The 23,940-nt window shown below is 38.8% G+C and overlaps 1 protein-coding gene across 1 annotated transcript; it reads right to left on the minus strand.

Moving 5' to 3' along the window:
* Positions 1-218: 218 nt before the first annotated feature.
* On the minus strand, positions 219-22,369 carry LOC141904230 (uncharacterized). Its single transcript, XM_074792792.1, has 7 exons — positions 22,279-22,369; positions 14,320-14,422; positions 13,213-13,313; positions 10,892-12,511; positions 6,541-6,634; positions 3,166-3,215; positions 219-2,426 (listed from the first exon to the last, which is right to left on the minus strand). Exons 2-7 carry the CDS (start codon positions 14,327-14,329, stop codon positions 2,391-2,393), a joined length of 1,911 nt encoding a protein of 636 aa, XP_074648893.1. The 5' UTR covers positions 14,330-14,422; positions 22,279-22,369; the 3' UTR covers positions 219-2,390.
* Positions 22,370-23,940: the final 1,571 nt, after the last annotated feature.

Here is a 23,940-nt window from a genome sequence, read left to right on the forward strand (position 1 = left end):
ACGCGATTCAGGCATACTTCAAAATAAGCATTTCACCTAGAAATACTACAATCCATTTTTGGGTTAGGTCAGATTTATAGAATGATGTATCATTCCACACGCGAATAAAGACTATGGTTATGTATTGTAACGCATTGTAATCATTGTAATCTCCGTTACCTTAGAACAGCATCTGTTATGTATAGCGAATCACAAGAAGCACCGATGGACATGTTTCAAAATATCTTTCTTAGTTTAATTTTTTTCCATGTACATTTTTAAATACATTTCATTTTTCTTCGCGTACATTTTTCAATACATTAACACAAGACATATTCGATATTCAGTTTTATACGATTGGTCCCCCTGTCCGCTTTTGGGGATCAAGTAATTCTAAACCTCCCTACGCACAACGTTACAATTATTTGATACACATCTATTTAGGGGAGATTCTACAGTACAACATTTCATCATTGACATACATACATACATACATAGTAACCATTGAAAAAAATGTCTATACAATTTACATATTTCTGAGGACACGCACCGAAATCTCCTCGAAACAGCACAATCAAGCCGCTTAAGTCGGATCTGATGGTGACGATAATTTTTGCACGAGATAAGTAAAATCCATTTTTTTAAGATAATCCTATCGACAATGGTTGTTGCAATATTCATTCTCAGCGGGTTATTGTTATTGGAACGAATGCGCTGTGCCATGTAAATCAGCGGCAAAGGTCAAATAAACGGACAACGTTCATCTACAATGTCAGTCAAATCTAATCACAGGACTTGAATTTATCTAACCCAACATGACTTAAATTAAAACGAATGAATGGATCCTGAACATTTGGACCATGAAATGAGCAACAATTTATCCAAAAATCCAACTTATTTATACAACTTTAACGTAAATATCCATAGGCTTTATTTCATTAACAGGTTGCTGAATCATCATACCAAATACGTCAAATTCAGACACAACGCGATCTGACTTGAAGCGGGCTTGACTGTATCAGCAGATACCGTACATATACAATGGAATGAGTTTAACACATGGAACTGTTCCAAGGATTTCGAGAGATTTTTCAGTTTTGCCTTTGTTTCCAGAATAAACGATCCTGTGAAAATCAATTCTATAATCATTTACATTAATACTTCTAAATAATCAGAGTTAAGGCTAAAAAAATTGATACCTTGTTTCTCCGCTCTGCTGAGCTTAAATGTTGACCCGGCTGGCCGCCTATCTACCCTATACATTACTTTTTTTGAAATCGTGATCAATTTCACCATAACAGACCCGGCCGCTATAGAAATGAACTGTTTACAAATTTTATCATATTTTACAAAAATGACCCGGCCGCTGCGGAGACTCAAGGTATCATTTTTGTTTAGCCTAACTATGGGAAACGTGGGAAATTGATATACTCCCTTAATCAGGTGACATTTGCGACCGATTGGTGGTTGGGGTCAATTTTTTTCAAGAGCGAGAACACAGATGCCGCCAAAATTTCCATTTGGAATCAAGGAAAACACCCACTTGGAAACTAGTACAATGTAAAATATGGTCGCGGAGTGGGTGAACTGGTGTGGAAGTGTTTTTTTCACATTGCCCATGGAGCGATTTTATTGTGTGCCCCGCGTGTTACCAGCACAGTTTCACGTGATCATTTCCTGGGCATTCCTCTGGTTACTGCAGTGAAGACTATAACCGTCGCCATAATTCCCATATTCCCCCAATTCCAACTCTCAAACCCACGCCGACCTCTGCATTTGCACCCGTCTTGTGGAAAACCAGTCTAACATTTGAGAGGCTTATCAGTCTGTATATACAGTGGAACCTCTGGTTGGAAACAGTGGTACTTTTTATAGACGAAACGAACAAGAACTGAACGCAATAGCAATAACCTTTAACAGGATAAAAATTGACTCATTTCTAAATCAGTTAAAAATTGTTATAAACGTATCAAATCTTACTTTCTTCAGTTTTTGATTCAAACGAAAATACCCTGTTACTTTCATATAGTTCGACACAACGTCCCATAGAAAAGGAAACTAGTCAGAATGTAACATTAATACATCAGAAGTCATGGATTTTACATCTCTAAACCTCAAACCTTTCCTGTATCTCAAGTTAGTCATTTCAACACATTACTGCATTCCCTTGCTACGTTTGGGGTCATCCTTTCGATGCGTACTCAATAGGAGGAAGATGGACAGGGTCGAGGATGAAATAAATCTCCTTTTACATACAATCAAATGCAACGCAGTGGAGATATTTTGCGTACAGTAACATATGGATGAGCCCCGATGAATTTTTCGACAAATGTCAATTCATCAAAATGCTTTAATCGTCAAAATGCCTTTTTAAAATTCAAATGCCGAATGATGCGAGTCTCCACAATGCCTCAAACTGCAGACGTGCTGTGTATCCCCTTTTTATCCTAAAATATCAACATCAACTAGATCAATCAAAAAATTGCACACAATTCGGTTGACAAATTAAGAAAAACCAGCAGTCTAGGGATGCAATGCCCTCTGTATGAAATACTTGACAATCGCACAATTACGATAATCAACATCCTTTGTGGACAAATAATGAGTAGTTACCCGGAAACTCACCAATATCATAGAAAATATCACTAGGAACAAATTTGCAATTGATTGTGGTGCCAAAATATGCATGTGGTATGAATGTACCAATATAACTGGAAAAATTGTATGTAACTCAATATTTGGCTCCCCCTAGTGGGGAGAACAAAAATAACTGGGTAAGTCCTATTCCAAGCAGATAATGCTACCAATTATGTTGGATTGATGTCTTTTCTATCATTCTGTTAATCAAATGGCTTTTTTCCATTACATATTCATCAATATTGTAATCCATTAGTTCTAAAGATGTTATTTGATCATCATTTTGCTCCATTTTGAATTGTGGCCATTATTTAGGGTCCAAAGAACCAAAAGATTTGATATAAACCAAGTTTTTTTGAAAGCCGAAGTAAAATGTCAACGATGTCAAAACATGTCTTTTATAATGCGATTGCTGATTGGTTGGCATTATGTGTCTACGGTAGGTACACGTATCATTTCTTAAGGATGTCACACGGATGGACGAAAATTGAACACAATAAATAGCCCACTGGGACTAAATACCGAAATGAGCAAAAAATGATATTTTACCTTGTGTTTTGTACAGAATAAAGAGAAGTTCTCTTCCATTAATTGACAATCTGTAATATACAAAATAAAATTGCAATTGAGCATGTTCAGGTATTGCTCCAGGGGCCTGTTGCACAGTCGTGACTTAAGTCAAAAAGTAGTCTTAAATCTTAAGTTGGTATTAGACTGGTCTTAAGTATAAGCCACGACTATGCAACCGGGCCCAGGTGCCAGTGGACCCATTCGCTATTCCAGTATTGATAGCAACTGTGTCAGTCCGTGCCGCAGTCAGTTTTACAGTCCATCTAGTGGAACCTCCACCGAATGGGGTGGCGTCCTTGGCAACTTCTACCACCAGTCACTTACTAGTAATGTGAAGTGCAGGACATGAATAAACTATAATTGCATATTTTTCAAATCTACGGTAATTCCTTTTGCAGGTAACTTGATTCGATCAAATCTATTTTAAACACACTGCCATTTGCATTGAGCGTTGTTCAAGACGGCACTGATGATAAACAGGTGTTTGTGTTTTTATAATCGCGTTGTCTGTGTCACTGTAATCATATGCCAACTTGAATTAATTTATAGACAAGGTGAGTTGAATATATGTGATGATGGTTGAATGTAATAATAACTCAGGCCGCAAAAAGAAATACCCTAGTTTCTCAAGAAATTCAAATGCTGCCCGCGTCATAAAAACAGTTAAAATTTAACAAGGTGCCCACGGGCACTGTAAGATTCAGCGCAGAATTTAGTGAAATGAAGGATTAAATCATATCCACAATGATACTAGACCATACATTGGTTCAGTAACGTGCTCTTTCAGCTCATACTTGACATAAAAGGAAATGCATGTTATAAAAGTATAAGGTAATTAGAATGACAAACAGTTGTTTATACAAGGAATAGAGGGTAAATAGGTAAACAATTTTTAAGTAGGCATGAAAGATTTTGAAATGAAATTCATGCAATCATTATAAATTACAAGCCTCCTAATAAATCATTAAGTTTTCGTTTAATCAAAAGCATCTCAGATGTCATATCTATATTTTTGTGCTGAAGCTGGAATCAAATCTAGCTGTATCAAGAGATGAGAAAGTATTCTAAGTTCCAAAGAAACTCTGTCAGGATTTTCAGGATTCAAAGCCAAGACCTTAAGCTAAAAAATGGATACCTTGTCTCTCTTCTCTTAGCCAAGCTTAAAAGCCACCTATCTACCCTGTAAATTACTTTTTTAAACCATGATCAATAAAATTTTACCATAACAGACCCGGCAGTTTTGGAAATGAACCGATTACAAAGTTCATAATATTTTACAACTAGAAAGAATCTTTCTATATGGTCGGGTTAGCAACGAGTTTGATCATAGACATTCAAATGAATTCTTCATCTACTCTCAACCTACAGTAGATCAGTTCAACTTGGATAATATGTACGAATGTGACCATCATAGCGAAACCAAATATTCGACACCATGCCGCTGCCACGTGTGAGCGATATCTGTTCGTTGGACAGCAGCGACAGTCTCTGTTCACTCGTATTATCATTCTAACGGCAATGCAGTTTTCAGAGCGTGTGGATCGAAGCTACCCTATCACGTAATCGTCTCATCATAAACCTTAGTGTCAAGACGTAGTCCATATAAGACGCAGAGGTCAGCAAGACAAAACCCACGCTGAGGCAGGATCGTAGCGAGTAAGCTGCATCAAGTGCAACGTTTGATATCAACTTACGCAATATTGGTCCACCCATATGGTGTTTTTTAATGCAAATTAGTATGGTTTAAAATTCATCTGCATATCGATACAAACATTTTTTTCGTCTGAAGATAACCCCAGGCGTATGCATAATTAATTTTAGTTCAAATATTTTTTCAAACAAATCTTTTTTTATTATAAGAAAATCCTTTATCTAAAGATTAACAGCTTCATTGATTTTGGTGAGCCACACGTGTTAGGCCTAACTAAAACGAGTGCATTATTATCACATCTCCTCAGTAAAGAAAATACTGCAAACTACGCCGCGCGCATCAACATGGAATTTTCAGCACAGTGCCAGAAAAATGAAAATCCTCGTCAATTGGATTTCTTATTTTAGAGTTTTCTTATTGAAGAATTGTACATGTTGTATCATTTATATATAAAAAGCCTACTTGTAAATTCGACAGCAAATGTTGTACAAATCTGATCATGTTGTGTTTACGTAAGTAGATCAAGATGACGTCACACTGCATCGTTAAAAACCCCTAAAAACGGCATAAAATTGCCCATTTACCCAGTTTATGCTTTATCAATAGCCTTCAAAAGCAGTCACCACTTAGCTGCCATCATAACAGCCAACTTAATGCAGTCCTTGGCCCGTGAATCATTTCACACTCAGAGGAGATAGCGGTCAACACAAATTCAACACTCCGTTTAATACTAATATATTCAGCTGCCCTGACCATCAATCGTCTTTTTAGTAATAAAAAGTAAAACTGACTCGCCCGTATAGCTGTATAATGAGCGACAGTGGTTTTTTCTACGGGTGTTTCTATGCCCATCCTTCACGTACCAGTAATCCACATTCTATGGTGACAAAAACAGCGACAGGTTCGTTTCATTTTACCTCAGTACGAGGAAGCGTGAAAATAGCGAACATGATTGTCTCAGTTTCACTTGAATGTGACGATATAGTTGATTTTATAGGTTTAGGGAGCTTCTCAGTTCTAAAAGTTTTTTTTGGCATATGTTCTACTTGCATTAACTAGTATTTCTTCGTAGCATTGGTAAAAAAACTTCCCTGCCCACGTCTTCTACTACCGTATATGTCAGTTGAGCTTTTTATTTCAATCTCTTTTTATAAAAGCAATTAAAATAAAATTTGCCCGCCCTCGTCACTTTCCAGAAAAAAATCTGACAAGAAACTAGGGTACTTCTTTGTGTGGCCTAAAGTAGTTTTTAAGGTACTGTGAAATAGTGTATAATAAGTTGAATATAAGTGACCTCTAGCATCAGTCACTTTCAAGTGATATGAAGTGAAGGACAGGAATAAACTCTAACTGCATTTTTATCAAATCTATTCTGTATTTCATATTGTCAACCAATTATTTTGTTCGGTATTTCGCTAATCATAAAATCTTTTTGTGGCGAAAATAAATCACACATCATTTGTCAATAATAAGTGCTTATGCAGGAGGATTTTGTTAACTGGTGCACCAACCCCTCGACAGAGACCAACAGGAACCTGTGGACAGTGATCCGTGGAGGTGAGGGTGCATTTGTATCGTGAGGAACAAATGCCGTGCACATCGGCCCCTGGCTATGGCTGGTACATTACAGAGCATAAGGAGAAAGCAATGGAAAAGGGCGGAGTAAATGAAATAAAGATAGCTGTTTTTTTATGGCAAATTACCTCGATCTTGTGCGCATAAATAGTGATATTTTTGGTTGCAATTTTTCTGCAGACACCCAATGGTAGCACCGTATGTTTTACAACCAGAACAAACCTATCAAATATAAATTACAGTACAAGTTATCAAATTTGGTACATACATATGTCTTTTGCAACCAAACCATTCGTTATCTCAATGACATTGCAGGCAGAGAATCAAAATACTGGTACCCACAGCCCTTCACATATTGATACGTACTTTATCACCATTGTATCAATTAATTTGTAAGATATACTTCACATGGTTCAGAATTTCATCGACAACATATTTGATCAAACTAGGGGTCTAGGGACACCAAGCCAACTTGGAAAGTGGTCTACTTGTAATGCTTGACAATCTAATGATTTCAATATCAAACCCTCGCTCCCCTGGCAAACAATCAATCACTTTGAAACTCGCCAGTCATGATCATATCCCAAATATCAAGACCATGCATCAAAGCATGTTGAAAATCTGAAACTAGGGGTCCACGACCACCATGGCCACTTAATGAAATACTTCATTCAACACCACCAGTACATCCATCATGAATTTTAATGAAAAATGCCAAACCATCAAATGCTAGGCCTCAGAATTCATGTAAAAATGACAAAACAGGTCATTGGACAGCCATATTGTGTCCGATCAACCCAATTTTTCTCAGGATGATGGGTCCTAGGCTGATACATATGAAGCATCAAAATAAATGATCAAAGCATCTTCAAAATCTTCTTTGAAAATTTCAAAGGTGCTCATTTCTAGTTTTTGGGCTTTATGCGTAAAGTATAAACGCAAGTTTCACAATCATCCACTTAATACTGCCTCCCCTCAATCATATATTCATCACAGCCAGAAGATAAACTGAATACAAATTAACTTCTTGATTACATGTACATGGTTCCCACAGTTATATAAATTCAAAATTCCCAAGTTTTTCCAAAGTATTCCATGGGTGATTTTTCAATTTTTCCAAATGGAAATGAACACATATCGTCATGCTACAGTCAACATTTTAGCGGTGTCTGGTTGATAAAGGTGAAGGGAAATTGCTGAAGAAAGTTGCCCTTGGCAAATGCAATATGTAAAATGTAATGAACTTCCCAAATATTTCCCTGATTTGAGGAAAATTTTTCAAATTCCCAAATATTTCCAAACCGGAAATTATTATTTCAAAATTCCCTAGTTTTTCCCAATTTCCCTGTTCAGTGGGAACCATGAATGTAGATAGAGCAACAATGTAGGCTCTAAACCAAATATCAAAATATTCCATTGAAGCGTCTTCAAAACATAGCCCAATTCCTTCTACGTTATAAAATAACCCTGCATTAGGTCTATATAAAAAAGCCCAGCAAATGAGTACCAGGTATGACTCCATCAACTATGACAAAGGGTACAAAAATGTATAATTCAGCCATCCGGGGCTTTAATTTTGAACATGAACATGAAGTTAACAGTGTGTGCCAATAATAGAATTTTTCAAAAAATCCTATCGAAAAATACCGAATATGTCATTAGCTACAATTTTGCTACAATTGATTGTGGTTACAAAATATGCCTAGGTACCATAGGTATGTATAATACAGGGATCCCAACAATAGTTGCCAAAAAAATCGGAAATCAATTCGATCTCATTCGATTCATCGCAAGCGAAATTTGGGGCAATTTGCGGGCATCTGGGGAATTCTCGGGGCCGGGATCTAGCAAAAATAAATATCAGTTTGATGTAGAAGCCATGTTTGATTTATAACAAATGTATCGAAGATGCTGATTGGTGGTTGATATCTTCAAACAAACAATAGAAAGCGGGTTCAAATCCTTGAAGGAGCAGCTGTTTTCTCGCCAGTAAGAATTTTCAATAGTTATCATTCTTTAATTTTATTCGAATATAAAATACATTTACGGGCAGTCGACATTTTGGATCCATCGGTATTAATTTATTGAATAGTTCGCGCAGGAATATAGGCTACTCTAGTGATCAGTAATGTAAAGACACTGCTCACTAACGTGCAGCACGTGTATGAATGCCTTCAAATTTCAAATGAAGTTTTTTTAAATAACTTTATTTATCATGAATTATCATTTAAACTATTGTTTAAACCACATCATTCAGCACATGGTTGCTTACAATACTGTAGTAGAAGTACGCAGTATGGTATCGATTTTCTAGATGTACGCTCAGGCTTGCCACGGCAAGTCGATTATTACGGAACTCATGAAAGTGTCATAACCCCCTGCCCCTCATTCATTTTAACATCAAATCTTTATCGATCTCAGAGACCATCAAAATCTTTTTAAAGTCGGAGTTCCAATTAGAGTCGGAAGATTGGGATCCCTGATAATATGAAATTCTAAGTTATTCAGCTATCCAACAGACCCTGGTGACCATATACAAGAACCAATGACCTTGAAACTCACCACAATCATAGAACAGGTTACAAGCTACAATTCTGCAATTCATTGTGGTTACAAAATATGCCTGGATACCAATACAATATGAAAATACTAAGTTATTGGGCTCTATTATTATCTAATGCCCTTGGTGACCATACACAGCAACTGATGACCTGGAAACTCTTCACAAACAGAGAACATGTCATGAGATACAATTTTGCAATTTATTGTGCTACAAAAATATGCATAGGTACCAATAAAATATGAAAATATTAAATCATTTGGCTATTCAACGCTCCCTGGTGACCATATACAACTAGGGGTCCAGGGACACCATGCCCACTTGGGAAGTGGTTCTAAATGCTCAACAATCTAACAATTTCAATATTCAATGCCCCCTGGTGACCATATACAAAAACCAATGACCTTGAAACTCACCACAATCATAGAACATGTCAGCAGCTTCGATTTTGTAATTGATTGTGATAACAAAATATGCCTCGTTACCAATTTAATATGGAAATACTAAGTTATTCTACTATTTAACGCCCCCTGGTGACAATATTCAAAACCCAATGACCTCGAAACTTACCACATTCATAGAACATGTCATGAACTACAACTTTGCAATTGATCATGGTAACAAAATATGCCTAGGTACCAATATAATAAGGAAATATTAAGTTATTCTACTATACAACGCCCCTGGTGACCATAGAGAATAGCCTAACCAATGTCCTTAAAACTCGCAACAATCATAGATGATGTCATGAGCTACAACTATCCAATTGATTGTGGTTACAAAATATGCATAGGTACGAATATAATATAGAAATGCTAAGATATTGCATTATTCAACGCCCCCTGGTGGCCATATTCAAAATCCAATGACCTTGAAACTCACCACAATCATAGAACACGTAATGAGCTACAACTTTCTAAATGATTGTGTTAGCAAAATACGCTTAGGTATCAATATAATGTGGAAAAACTTTTTCCCACTTACGAATGAGTACTGGTGACACCAAGATGGCCGCCAATTGCGTCATAATTGGCTGATGAAAAATACCTGTCTCAGGTATAAAACATCCCTTTCCAAAGAATACCCATCACAAAATGCAATGAGAAATGACAAACCAGTAGGAAGCTACAGGACTCAGAATTCGGACCGAAATTAACATTTTTGGGCACTAAAAAGGTCATAGGACGGCCATCTTGAGTCCGATCGTCCCAATTTTTGTTATGCTGATGAGCCCTGGGGGGATTCACATATATCCGAAAGATCAAGGTAATTGATCGAAGCGTCTTCAAAATTTCCCTCAAAAAGTTCAAAAATGTGTAAAAAGTGCTGATTCTGGCGAACAACAATGGCTGCCAGTCAGCCATCTTGAATCTGATAGGGCCAGTTTTTGGGCTAAAGATGTGTCTAGGGTAGATGCGTAACCCAAATATCAAGACATCAAGACATCTTCAAAACTTCCCAAAATAACTGGATTCCGTCTACGGACGGACGAACGGACGAAAAGTGAACGCAATAGCCTGCTGGGACTTAAGTCCCAAGTGGGCTAAAAACCAATGATCTTGAAACTCATATACAATCATGCAACACGTCTCATGCTTAAACTTTGCATTTGATTGCGGATTGATTGACAAACGAACAAACAGGCCATGGACAAAAAGTGAACGCAATAGCCCACTGGGACTTAAGTCCCAGTGGGCTAAAAATGAGACACTACAATGGTGATCGCTGGTGGTGGTGGTGGGAGTGGTTCATGGCTACAGATTTAATTTTTTCTACCACAGTGCTTAGTTTGCTAATGAATGCAGCAGCTGATTGTCTGAGGGGTTGGGTACAGACAGCAGCAGATTGACAGTCACATAACAGAAATACACTCCGAAAAATTTCATTCTTAGAAATATTTGCAGTTTTCAGAAACTTACAGTTTGAGACGCAACTTTTGCAGCTTCGCCGAGACCTTGAATTCTGCCTCCGACTATATAAACACCATGAGCCCAGGCAATACATTCCTCATGTACCCAGACCTCCAGGTCGTTATCTCTAACTCCGGAGGGCGACGTTGATTTTAATCGTTTCCGCGGCGACGACTGTTTATAGTTTTCGATGTAATACGGTCCGAACAAGTCGCCGAGACGATCGAACGTCGATCCTCGTCCACAAAAACAACAAACCCAAGCAGACGGCGTCACCATGGTACCCGCCGCCAATGCCGCTATCGTTCTGTCGTCTTCGACCTGCGCATTATAGTTATGGATTATTTTGCGCTTTTTCTTGTCTTCCTCGATATTTTGTTGAGTATTGTTTATTATCGAACAAGAGGTCGGCGTTTTTCGCGAACCATTCACCCGTACGATCGGATTCAAAGATTTCTCCTTTTTCATTTTGACGCCTAACGGCTTTTGTTCGGATTCGTTCGCCATTTTTTTCTTCGTTTCCGTGCCTGCAGGGATCGACGCTTTTCTGACGACGTCGTCGTCGCCGCCTACGTGCTTTTGTAATTTTCTGGCCGCGAGAACGACTCGCGGAGTTCGATTGACCGTTTTGCTGCCGAAAGGTCGCCCGCGCTTTTTTTTACTCGGAGTGATGTCACCTGTATCGGTAGCGCCGTCTACATTATCGTAAACGTTATCACTATGTTCAGACGAACGTCGCGTCTTCTCGGAGGCATCGTCCTTGCTAGGAGATAGCTCGTGTATTTCCTGTTTAACCGGTAGTTCTATTAGTTTTACGGATGAGTTTGAATCGATAGAAATGCGTTCGGTGTTGATGGAACCGGAGCGAGATCCAGCCTCGCTGTCCGTGCTACAATGGCGTCCGTCTGCGCACATTTTCGTTCCATTTTGAGTTTTCACGACGCTTTTCGGATCGACGACCTGTTTATTCGGAAGTTTAGAAAGTCGTTCTAGCGATTGTAATGGATTGTTATTCGCTGCTGATTTCGATGACGAGGTATGATCATTCGTCGTATGGGGGATCTGCGATGAATTCGGAGGCGACATCATTGATTTTTGACTGGCAACTGTACACGGTCCAGACGTCGATTTTAACGTGGAATTCGCGCCGGTCGGTGATGATTTCATCGCGGCGGATTTCGGAGATTTCAGATTCGGACTAGGAACAGGGCCGGGACTAGAACATGGGACACTTTGGTTGCTATGAACGGAAGCCGGACTTCGGATCATCATCGGACTGATCGGCGATGCACGGTTGCTAGGCAGTGGCGCTGAATTGGGATATACAAATGGAGGACGCATTGTAGGCGGTGGTGTGGGGGCGCCACTGTTGTGTATCGGAGATGGTGGTAATGGACTGGCCATTAAACTGCGGAAATAACCCGGCTGTTGAATTGGATCATGATGTAACTGATCTGAAGGTTGATTATACATAGACCCAGAATACATGCCATCGTGACGAGGATAGATATGATTCGCGGGAGCAGGTGGGTATCCGTATCCTGGATACTGAGATTGTCCTCCCATGTAAGAGTTCTGATACATCGACGGATAACATCCTTGAGGTCGGTACATAGCGCCATCTGTACCCTGTAAAGATAATTAACAAACAGCTGTAATGATTTCATAATTGCAAGTAGGTTTTTGTCGGTTATAGTTTTGGCATATTTAAACTGCTGCGCACATGATGCTGACACACTATAAATCCTTTCAAATTGACATTAAAAGATTTTAACTTGATGAACTTTTCATCACTGTGCCTTATTTCTACTGATACGCTGCAACATATTTTTACCGTTGTGCTTTCTTAAGACTTTGATATAGTCATTTTCATGAGGAATTAATCACAACACTCCCGATCTCAGAGAATTTGAACCTGCTATAAGTGAGTTCATAATCCACGGATGAGAACGCTGACCTATAAAATCCGCGGTATCGTTCCATGAGTTACACACGCGAACCAGCTGACGGCTTAGCCGTCAGCACTTGCAAGCGCCAACATTTACATCATTTTTGGACTATTTGGAAAAATGATATCTTTCGGCACTGAAATCCGCGGGGAATTCTCATCCCGGATAATCGTGCAATTGGTAATATTTGTTGAAGCTCATTATGGCGTGTAAAATCAAATCACATATATATCTTTAACAATAGGTCTATATATATCAAATTTCTGCCATAATCTTGTGGTGGTTAACAATAGAAATTGCCCTTTTTCCCCAAGATCCATTTCTGATTGGGCTGGAGTTGTTACAATTGCAACATGTAGGCTTATGATCAATGAATTTTACCATGTTATCCATGCCATTTTGTTGTGCTGGAAAATTCATATTAGGCGATGGCTGGCCAGACGACGAACCATTCGTTTCTGAGTATTGTTGGTACATCAGCCCTAAAACAAATGACACAAATACAGAAATACTTAATGCATAAGTTCCAAGATTTAAACAAGAAGGGCCTTGGCGCTATGGCTATGAATAGTAACCTAACAGCGGTACCCAGCGCTGTTCAAGTTCCCAGGTTCGTGTCTTGATATCAATGTTATCGTGTTGGTACCATCATGGTGATCAGTCACTCACACTGATCAGACTCTTAGTGTTTTTTTAGAAAAGGCAATTTAAATCGTTTTACTCAGCTTAGATTGCACGATCATTGACAGACAGTGCTGCCCTCAGTGATAAAGTACATTTAACATACAAATAATAATTTGAAAAACTTCCTTCATTATGCATCACATCGATATTTCAGAACCAAACAATATGAGCAGATTAGCAAGAATTGTTATAATGCAAAGGACCAAATCTAGTAAGGACTTTCTGCACGTGTACAGTTGTTTAAAATCAGTGAGTGATAAACACTGTGCTTTAGCAACCGATAAGACATTTATAATTTTTGAGAATTTGCAATTTTCGCGAATAAAAAATCTTGATGTCGAGGCAGAACCACAATTGTTTTTCTAACTGTGAGCAATTGAGCATCTGCGATTCATGCGTGTACTTAGTTGCTAAAAACTGGCCAAATGTGCTCATAAGATTTTGAGATGTCAGTCGCACGTTTTTCCAATGTAACGTAGTAAAAGCTGCAGCTAAATCGTAGCCACAGCTAAGTAAAAGCTGGTAAAATTAAGAACATCAATGTCATTGAAGGTACGATTAGGTTACTCCACTGTCACTGCATAATCATATATAAAACATAAATGTGAAAATAAAATTGATATATGATATCAATACAGCAGAAAATACTTTCAGAACAGGCAAATATAAAGGTACATTCATTTTAGCAAAATAGACATAGATGTGAATGATAGATAATTAAGTTAAAACCCACTAACTGTATATAAAATTTATAATCGAAATTATTCAATCAAGAATTAAAACCAGGAGAAGGTGTCCATTTACCTGATTTCATCTCATAACTGATAAATGAAAGATTAGGCCGACAGTAGACTACATCACTTCAATGCATACGTATGAGTTACAGCTATCAATTTGATCCTTCTTCCTACAAGAAAAATAAATAGCCTAAATTTAGCTGCAAAGCAGATAACAGGCTTTCAGCATAGCCAAACCCGCCGTATTCGAAATAAGGATCTCAGAAATGGGGGAACCCGCATTACCAGCTATCCCACCAGATGGCGTGATGTGCATTAGGTCATCCGTTGTCAAAATTAGTTCATTTTCCATGAACTTTGAACAGGATTTTTAGACTTCTGAATCCATATAATAGGCGTATCATCACAGCACCTCCCAATTATACTTTGGTCTGAATAGTTCGTACAGATTTAATTGAAATGTAAAAGAAATCGAACGCGGCCAACCAACGATCTACTAGCGACTCCTGGTGGATACACGCCTGCAATACATGGAATCCACGATTGCCAAAGTAGCACTGAAGGTACCCCATTGGAAAACAAATCATTGTCGGGAAGTACAAATCTGACATTTACAATACGCAAACAAGATTATTCCAGGTATACGGGTCAGCAAAATCTGTCAGTACAGCCGACACAGCACCAGCCTGGAAGGTGCGCTCGATCGATAATACGGAACCGACATTCACGAACAAGGGCTCCTTGGGAACATAAATTCTTCTACATTTCAAACGCGACCTTTATAAAAATTATCTCATCTTAACATCGCAACCAACCTGCACTGATAGCACCAGGTAGCAGCCGCGGCACTTGATGTGCCTTTCACGCATTTCAAAGTGAAAACAAAACTTTTTGATATCAATTCCATAAATCGATCTAAAATACTTTGTCTTAATAATCGGTAGACCTACCTGAGGATTGTAGAGACACAGATAAAATTGTAAGAGAAGGTAGGCCTAAAATGTGTCGCAATTTTTCTCATAATGACAGATATCGCGCCAATCAAGAAAGAGCCCAACTGGGGATGCCAGGTTGGAAGTGCTGGATTCGTTCGTTTGAAATCTAGGCTATATGTTGTGGGGAAGGTAGTATCAGACCCTGTGCTCACTGAACTAAGGTGGCAGTACAGGAGATACTGAAAAACTTCCTTAAGTAAATTTTATGCCAACAGGTAACTAGTGAAACTGATCAATTTATAAAGGTGCTGATGCATACATAAGTCCAAAGCTTGATGCGCCGTATGAATGATACGTTAGGTCGATCAAGAGTACATAGCTCGACTACATACTCAGGCACAAACAGTAGTTTTAAGCCTAGCACACATCGACACTGCGATTGGAGACAACTAGTTGCAAGGCAGTTTTCGGCGCATGAGAGGAACTGGCTGGATACGATCAGTTGCTTGAATGTGTCGATGTGAGCGAGCTTACGATTGGTAAGCGTCGATCTATCTCCAGTTCCAGCCAGTTGCCCATGTTCTACTTTTGAGCAACTGGTTGTACTCAATCGCAGTCATATCCGTCGATGTGCACGCTCTGGATCTCGACGATCGACACGCGCCATGCAGTTGCTGCAACTGACCAGTTGTAACTTGATTTCGATGTGCGCGGGGTAATCGTTCGGTAGCAACTAGTTGTCTCCAATCGCAGTGTCGATGTGCGCTAGGCTTTACAGAGTGTGATGAGATGATCAATGTGATCAATGGACATGCATCAAGTCAATTACGTGGCAAGGTACTTCAAAGGGGTAGTGATTCAATGCTAGAGGCAGTCATAGATACGTCGTGAGCCATGGAGACTGTAGGTATATAGACCCCTAGCATGAGGTCTATGGGTTCGTCCTATGTATGCATGAAAATGGTTGGGATTATGAGGTACTGCTCTCCGCACTCATTTGTATAACAGGTCTTAACTTTTGAATGCAAAAATCAATGACAGCTTGCTAAGTACACCCCAGCAGATACTGACAGTTATACTTTAACCCGTAAATCAATGTCATATCATGCCCAGGTTAGCAAGACAGCTGCTGAGTCGCTAGTGAAATTCAAGTACCAGGTGGGTAATCGTTATCATGCACATGCATTGGGGTTACCGACAAAGTTTGTTTGTTGAAGGGTGCTGTGTTACTGCGATAGCTAGATGATTTTTTTAATGATCTTTATTCCATAAAATAGAACAGACTCTCAATATGGTACACATTTCACACGCATTGCGCAATGAGATCCTTGTCATGCGTGGAAATTCAAACAGATCTTTATGCTGACTGTGTCAAACATTGTTACCGCAGTGGTCCATTTGGCAATTTCGCCAAGGATGTATGCTCTATTGAATCTGTAACTTGTAATTTAGGACAGTCAACCCCACATAAGTGGTAGCTCTCGGGACTGACGATTTTTCTACAACTTACGTGATGTACGTGTCATGTGCAAGTCGTATTTTTACGAGTTATCTATCATCATTCCGCAAATAACCCGTGCAAATACGATACGACACTCAAATTCCAGCATGGTTCGTCATGTTCCCGGTCGTATCCTGAGCCTCATTCAATTAAACCTGCCATGTGCACCACGCACACAAAGTCACATTGTAACTACCTAAACACTTACACAGACAAAATTGTAGTGTAGTTTTATCTGCTGCTGGCATATCGGCTACGACGTATGTGATGTGTTTTGAATGGAATCAGAAGATTTGGCTTCTAAAATTGATACAACTTATGTGAAAATACGACTTATGAAGACCGAGTTATAAGCATAATTTTATAAGGTTTAAAGAAGGAAAAAATCGGGACCTGAATAATACGAGAGATATGATGATACGACTAATTTGATGACGATTTATGCAGGGTTGACTGTATCATGAGACAGGACATTTCGCTTAAGGATGTCGATCAGCCGCTTAACCCTTTCAGTGCGTCTACACCGCAGTGCAGTGTATGAATCGTTGATGGATTTTGCTAGTACACCACACTGCGATGTATTGATGTAATAGCCTAAAGTTTTTATCTCTATTGAAAGATGGCAGCACCTGTCAAACATGGTGAAATATAAGTAACTAACGATACACTGCACCGCAGTGTAGACGCACTTTAGTGGTATTCCCGTTATTCAACACACTAGGGCGGAATTTTTCAAAATTTTCAAATTATCTCCTGCACTATAGGGTATTGATCAGTCAGCACTGAAAGGGTTAAAGAACCGGCATGAATGCGTTAGACTCTAAAGCTGAAAATGAATACCCGTTGAACGATAATATGAATGCACTCAATGACAGATCATATGTTGGTGTAGTGTTCTCGTTGATATGCTGATATAGATTCAGGTTCATCAGTTGCCGAGAACTGAGAAACTTTACTCTTATGGTACTCGAGATCCAATTCGGAGAGTGAGAAAATTCTCGACCGAAGTTCTGCCAATGGTCGTTCAGTAGATGCAGAATTCAGTATTTGAGGGGAGAGGTCCTTCGCTTCCTGGTAGCACAAAAGGCATTCTTTCAGTCAGTTCCAGAAACATTAGATACTGAATCAGGGCTGGCGGAAGCATGCTAACAACAGAAAAATTAGCACCTATTTTTTTCAAGGGGTTCACCAGAGAAATCTTTTCAAAATGGTTGCATTTGAAGGCTACGAGGCTATTGAGATCATAGTTTTACAGTATCATGATGCAGGATTCACTAGTAAATCACTTTATTTTTGAAAGTTGCAGATCATAATGTTTCAAATGCAGCTGTATCACAGATTTGTTTTCGAAATTGTTATCATCGGCAAAATTATTCCGATTCCGCCGCCCCGGGGAATGAATTGAATCTAAGATTCCATATTTATTTTGGTCAGCCTCAATCGGAAAGCTGAAAGACTGAGACAGTTGAAAGACTTGGTTACACCGGCCACAGCAAACGGCACAGAAAGAGATATAACAAAATTGAAACAGTTGAAGTCATTGAAAAACTAGGGGTCCAGGGACACCATGCCCACTTGCAAGTAGTTTCAAATGCTCAACAATCTAACAATTTCAATATTCAACGCCCCCATCCAATGACCTTGAAAAAATTCAATGACCTTGAAACTCACCACGATTGTAGAACATGTGAGCAGCTACGATTTTGAAATTGATTGCGGTAACGAACTATGCCTAGTTACCAATATAATATGGAAATACTAAGTTATTCTAGTATTCAACGCCCCCCTGGTGACCATATGCAAAGCCCAATGACCTCGAAACACACTTAATTCATAGAAAATGTTATCAGCTACAACTTTGCAATTGAACATGGTAACAAAACATGTCTAGGTACCAATATAATATAGAAATACTAAGCTATTCTACTTTTCCACGCTCCCTGGTGACTATAGGCCTACAGAATACTTAGTGACCTTAAAACTCACCACAATCATTGAACATGTCATGAGCTACAACTTTTCAATTGATTGTGGTTACAAAATATGCATAGGTACAAATATAATATAGAAATACTAAGTTATTGCATTGTTCAATGCCCCCTGGTGGCCATATACAAAAACTAATGACCTTGAAACTCGCCACAATCATAGAACACGTTATGAGCTACAACTTTCCAATTGATTGTGGTAACAAAATATGCTTAGGTATCAATATAATGTGGAAATACTTTTTCCACCTACGAATGAGTACTGATGACTCCAAGATACCCGCCGATTGGGTCATAATTGGCTGATCAAAAATACCTGTTTCAGGTATAAAAGATCCCTTTTCAAAGAATATCCATCACAAATTGCAATGAAAAATGGCAAACCATTAGGAAGTTATAGGACTCAGAATTCAGGCCAAAATTGAAATTTTTGGGCACAAAATAGGTCACAGGTAGGCCATCTTGAGTCCGATCGACCCAATTTTTCTCACGCTGATGGGCCCTTGGGGAATACAAATATATCTGAAAGATCAAGGTTATTGATAAAAGCGTCTTCAAAATTTCCCTCGAAAACTTCAAAAATGTGTAAAAAGTGCTGAATTTGGCAAACAACAATGGCTGCCAGTTGGCCATCTTGAATCTGAGAGGGCCGGTTTTTGGGCTGACGATATATCTAGGGTATACATGTATAAACCAAATATCAAGGCATTACCTTGAAGCGTCTTCAAAACTTCCCTAAATAACTGGATTCCGTCTCCGGACAGACGGACAACGAACGAAAAGTGAACGCAATAGCCAGCCGGGACTTAAGTCCCAAGTGGGCTAAAAATTACCGACCTGCGACTTCGTCTAGTCATATAATTATCGCACTTAAAGGCAAATATAATATCAAACTACGTATCAATATACGACAATCGAATATCGCAGTAATTCGTGAACAGTTTCAAATACCAACAGTCGATGAAGTCATTTGAAGGCTAAAATTGTCAAGTTCCTTGTCCTCAAAATTAAATCTGAAGTCATGTTGTCAATGGTTGTTATCAAAAAAGGAAAACTTTTCCTCCTTTCCTATATTTGCCATAGCCTGTAATTCATAATAATGGTGACTTCTAATAGCCTAATTAAGAAGGCTTGAGTCAAGTGCCCGATACACTTACATTTGTATAGACACTTCACAATTGATGCCTGCACAAGACCACTAAATTTCCAGGAATCCAAGGTGCTGGAACTGATTTTGCTGTAATTCCAAGAAATCCTGGAATTCTTGAAGGTGTACAAGCCCCATTATTCTGATTGAAGCAACTGTGTCCGAACGACTTAAAAGACGGGAGGAAAATGAGCAAGATCATTCCTAAGCTAAAGAAAACATTGCGTGATATTAAGTACGGTCTTAGGCTATTTTGATCCCGAATGCAAAACACAATTCTGCATAATCGGTGATGCTAGCCCACTGTACACAACCACCAGATGGCGTGCTATCAGCGTCGCCTCAGTCAGAAATACCTGAATGCATCTTCAGGATTGCTATGACTGATCAGCTGTCTCGAGTCTAGAGGGTACTAATCATTATATGAAAATAATAGGATTGTTTCCTTGACATATTTGAAAGAGGGGCAAATGTTGGATATAGTAAAATTCATTTGTGATCTTGGGTTATTCCATGGCGGATGCGAATGTTTATTTCAATGTGTATTACAATTTTCAATTGACTAAATTACAACTAGGCCTACTGTCCGTCACACCTGCTCTCCGTGCGACGTTTTGGTCTGTAATTTTGTTAATAATTGGTTTATCTACCTGTGTTTTGCATCAATTTGTTGAATGAGGAATTTGCATTCAGAAATAAAAAACAATTTTGCTAAAGTTGTTATTGTTTTCATTTAGCAGCGACAGTTTACTTGGCATACGCTCGCGTAATGCTGAAAAATCTGCTCTGTGGACGATCAGAAGCGTTACAGTGACGTCATCACGTGCTCATTAGCATAACAAAATATAGTAAGCGGCGCCACATGACGGGCCGCAAAAGCTTTTTTCAGCATTACGCAAGCGTATGCTAGGTAAACAATTGCCGATAGACGAACAAAAAACAATTTATGCCAATTCATGATTTATTTCCGAATGCAAATATCTTACTGAACAAATTGATGCATAATATTCACAGATCAATTGATCATTAACGAAATTACGGACCAAAACGTCGCGAGGAGAGCAGGTGTGACAAGACAGTAAGGCCTCTCAAACTAAGTAGAAACACACATTAGTGGGTGATATCTAATTTTTTTCAGTATCAAAACCCATATCCAAGTGTCTGTCATGTACTGTCAAACAACAAACAAACTGTAAACTGTGTCAGTGGGCGTATCGTACGTTGTATGTATGGATGGTGGACACAGAGGCTTGTCACAATTTGATGGAGGATGGATAATACCAGTATCCCTATATAAAAAAGAAACAGGAGCCAACCAAATCGACTACCTGTAAATTACTTTCCCAATTCAATCGACTGACATTTCCAGAATTTTCAACCAATTGGCACGAAATAAACTCTTATACAAACTAAAAGACTTAAGCCTATGACTATCGCTCTACGATGAATATTTCATGACGAACTCTGTTGTGCGTCGTTTGATATATAGTTTATCGGGTTTAATGCCTGTAACGGATAAGATCTCACTTTGTTTGCCGTACTGGGTTACTTTTGGCCGATTTTCTGGTAGAAAACGGCGATTTCGTTGTGAAATATTCATCGTATAGCGATAGTCATAGGTTTAGGCTTATTAGAAAAAGTAAGTCTAGTTTGTATCAGAGTTTATTTCGTGCAAATCAGTTGAAAATTCGGGAAATGAATGTTTCTCCTAAATAGGGACCACGTCGCAAGATTATAATAAATAATTTTTTCCAAGCCAAAATTCTGATAATTTGGGGCCGATTTCCTCGATTCAAACCGACGGGTCGGCCATGTTTCCGCACTAATTACCACCTAAAAACATCTGAATAAATATATCTCAATAAATGGAATTGAATTGACATAATTTCGTTTTTGGGTACATAACTTTTCTTCATCAGGACATCTTTAAATCAATAGCTAAGTATGAAAATAATGCAATCATACGCGTTATTTTCAGAGATGGTTATGTTTGAAAACATGGTTTTTGCAAAGTTTCTATGTCATGACATTTCAGTGGAGGGTTAGCAACTTTGATTGACATCCAATATGGCGTTGTTGACGTCGCGAATCGGCGAATTTACACGCGATTTAGGGCCCAAAATAACAAAATTTTAACCTAGAAAAAGTAAGTTTTTTGGGTCAAAAGTTACTGATTTTGAATCTCTAGACCTCCCTGATAATAAATATGCTGAAATAAATTTTTGGGAGGGGGGTACGAAAGTGCAATAGCGCCCAGATAGAGCGTCATAGTAATAAAGGCATAATTCGAACTTCTATCAGTCGAGTCGAGGGACAAGAAAGATTATAGAGAAGAACGACGAGGTTAACACAATTCACACAGACTATTTAGATGCACAATTAACCTAGGAAAATTGGACGATGCAAACTTCTATTAGCAGCGCAGTAATTACCACTAAACCCTCACTAGTCTTACATTCGTAAATATTCTAGCACCAATCATCCGGTTTGACGCAGATTAATTATTCTGCGCTTTTCCTTGGAAATACTAATGTAATGGCTTCCTCCCATAGGTGAGGCATAAAATGCGTATACAGACCCGGAATCATGGACCAATTGAATTCAATTCAAAATTTATTGTATCCGTATAATGACAAAATTACATAGGACAGAAACGGCAATAAAATAGTGATACAAAGAGACAAAAGATAACATAACATAATAGGAGGGAGGAAAATTAGAGCTATTTACAAAGAACACCGCTCCCCGCCGGTCACTTTTTAAACTTGAAAATACAATCTACAATGCGCATATACATATTCTATACACTAGGTCAACATAACTGTTATTTCAAACGACGATGCCTACTTCAACCCAGACTCAGGAGGATATCAGGAGGATATCGAGTGGCAGCCAAACCGATCGGGCAAGGCCACACGATGTACACCTAAGTCACGGTGAAGCAGACATCAGAAAAGTTCATGGAGGCAATAAAGTTGCAAACCAGCTTACCCACTCATTCAGTGTTGTCATTTTGATTACATGACATGATGAATTTAAACTGGTCATCATATGATAAACTCTGTAATATAGTGAAGTCAGAGATTTAGGGAAAAGGGAATGCCTTTTTGCCCAAGTTTCGAGCAATCTAGGAGGAAATGCGGCTCATCCTCAATCGAACCATTTTTTGCAGAGGAGGCATACTCTATTTTCTATCTGGATATATTTGTTTGTCTTTTATGACGATCCGTTTCAATTCGTAACTTGTGATTCGTAACTTGGACCGGAAATCATGTTAGTTACCTTTGCTTGAGGTCCAAAAGAATAGAAATAGTTATGGAATCCTTCATGAGTACCGGCCGTAGCTTGTTATGATTATTAAATTCAATCCATCTTTGATAAACATGGTACCTAACTTAACCCTTGCTAGCCCATCGTTTGGAGGAAATTCAATCGACGGCGCACTACAACTCGGCTGAGACCGGACCCCATCACTGACTCGGACGAGTGTTAGAGTCATCTGTCCTCTATACTACTCATTGATCGAGTGTTATACCTTGGAGTAATCAAATGATTACTCCAAGGTTATACAATCCCCTTGGTCAAAGATGATGCATGCAATAATGATTCTCAGCGTGTGGTACCAATAAAGCGTTCTGCCCGTTGCTACAATGATGAGCCTAGCAGGTAATACGTCGGCCTACCGGGCATTCTCCCAAAACCTTCACTTTCCAGACCATTTATCGCTAGATCTTAGTACTTAGACGTTGTTTCAGTATGTTCCCTGGCAATAGTTTTGGTTTTGAAGCGAACCATTTTTCATAGAATTTATGATGATTTGATGGGTCGGCTTTGAATTGAAATGACTACCATGGCGTCTATATCTATTTAGTTATTTAACTATGGTCCGGAAAGAGCTGACCGGGGTATTAAGCACGGACCTAAAAGGTCGGACCTAAATCATCAAAATGGCCAACTCAATGCAATGTTTTTATATGCAACGGAAGCCCCTAGGTGACATACGAGATTAAGTCGAATTTCGAGTTAATTAAGTCGAATTTCGAGTTAATTAAGTCGAATTTCGAGTTTTATTTTCATGTCGAATTTCGCCTTATTAAGTCGAAATTCGACTTAATTA

This window comes from Tubulanus polymorphus, chromosome 4 (genome assembly GCF_964204645.1).
Source record: "Tubulanus polymorphus chromosome 4, tnTubPoly1.2, whole genome shotgun sequence".
Classification (NCBI taxonomy): Eukaryota; Metazoa; Nemertea; class Palaeonemertea; order Tubulaniformes; family Tubulanidae; genus Tubulanus; species Tubulanus polymorphus.

Excerpts from the sequence above, each read along its gene's own strand:
- LOC141904230 (XM_074792792.1), bottom strand. Across the intron at positions 12,512-13,212 it reads AAAATGGCATGGATAACATG|GGTACAGATGGCGCTATGTA; the intron begins GTAAAATTCATT and ends TTATCTTTACAG. Across the intron at positions 3,216-6,540 it reads TTTATGCGCACAAGATCGAG|ATTGTCAATTAATGGAAGAG; the intron begins GTAATTTGCCAT and ends TGTATATTACAG.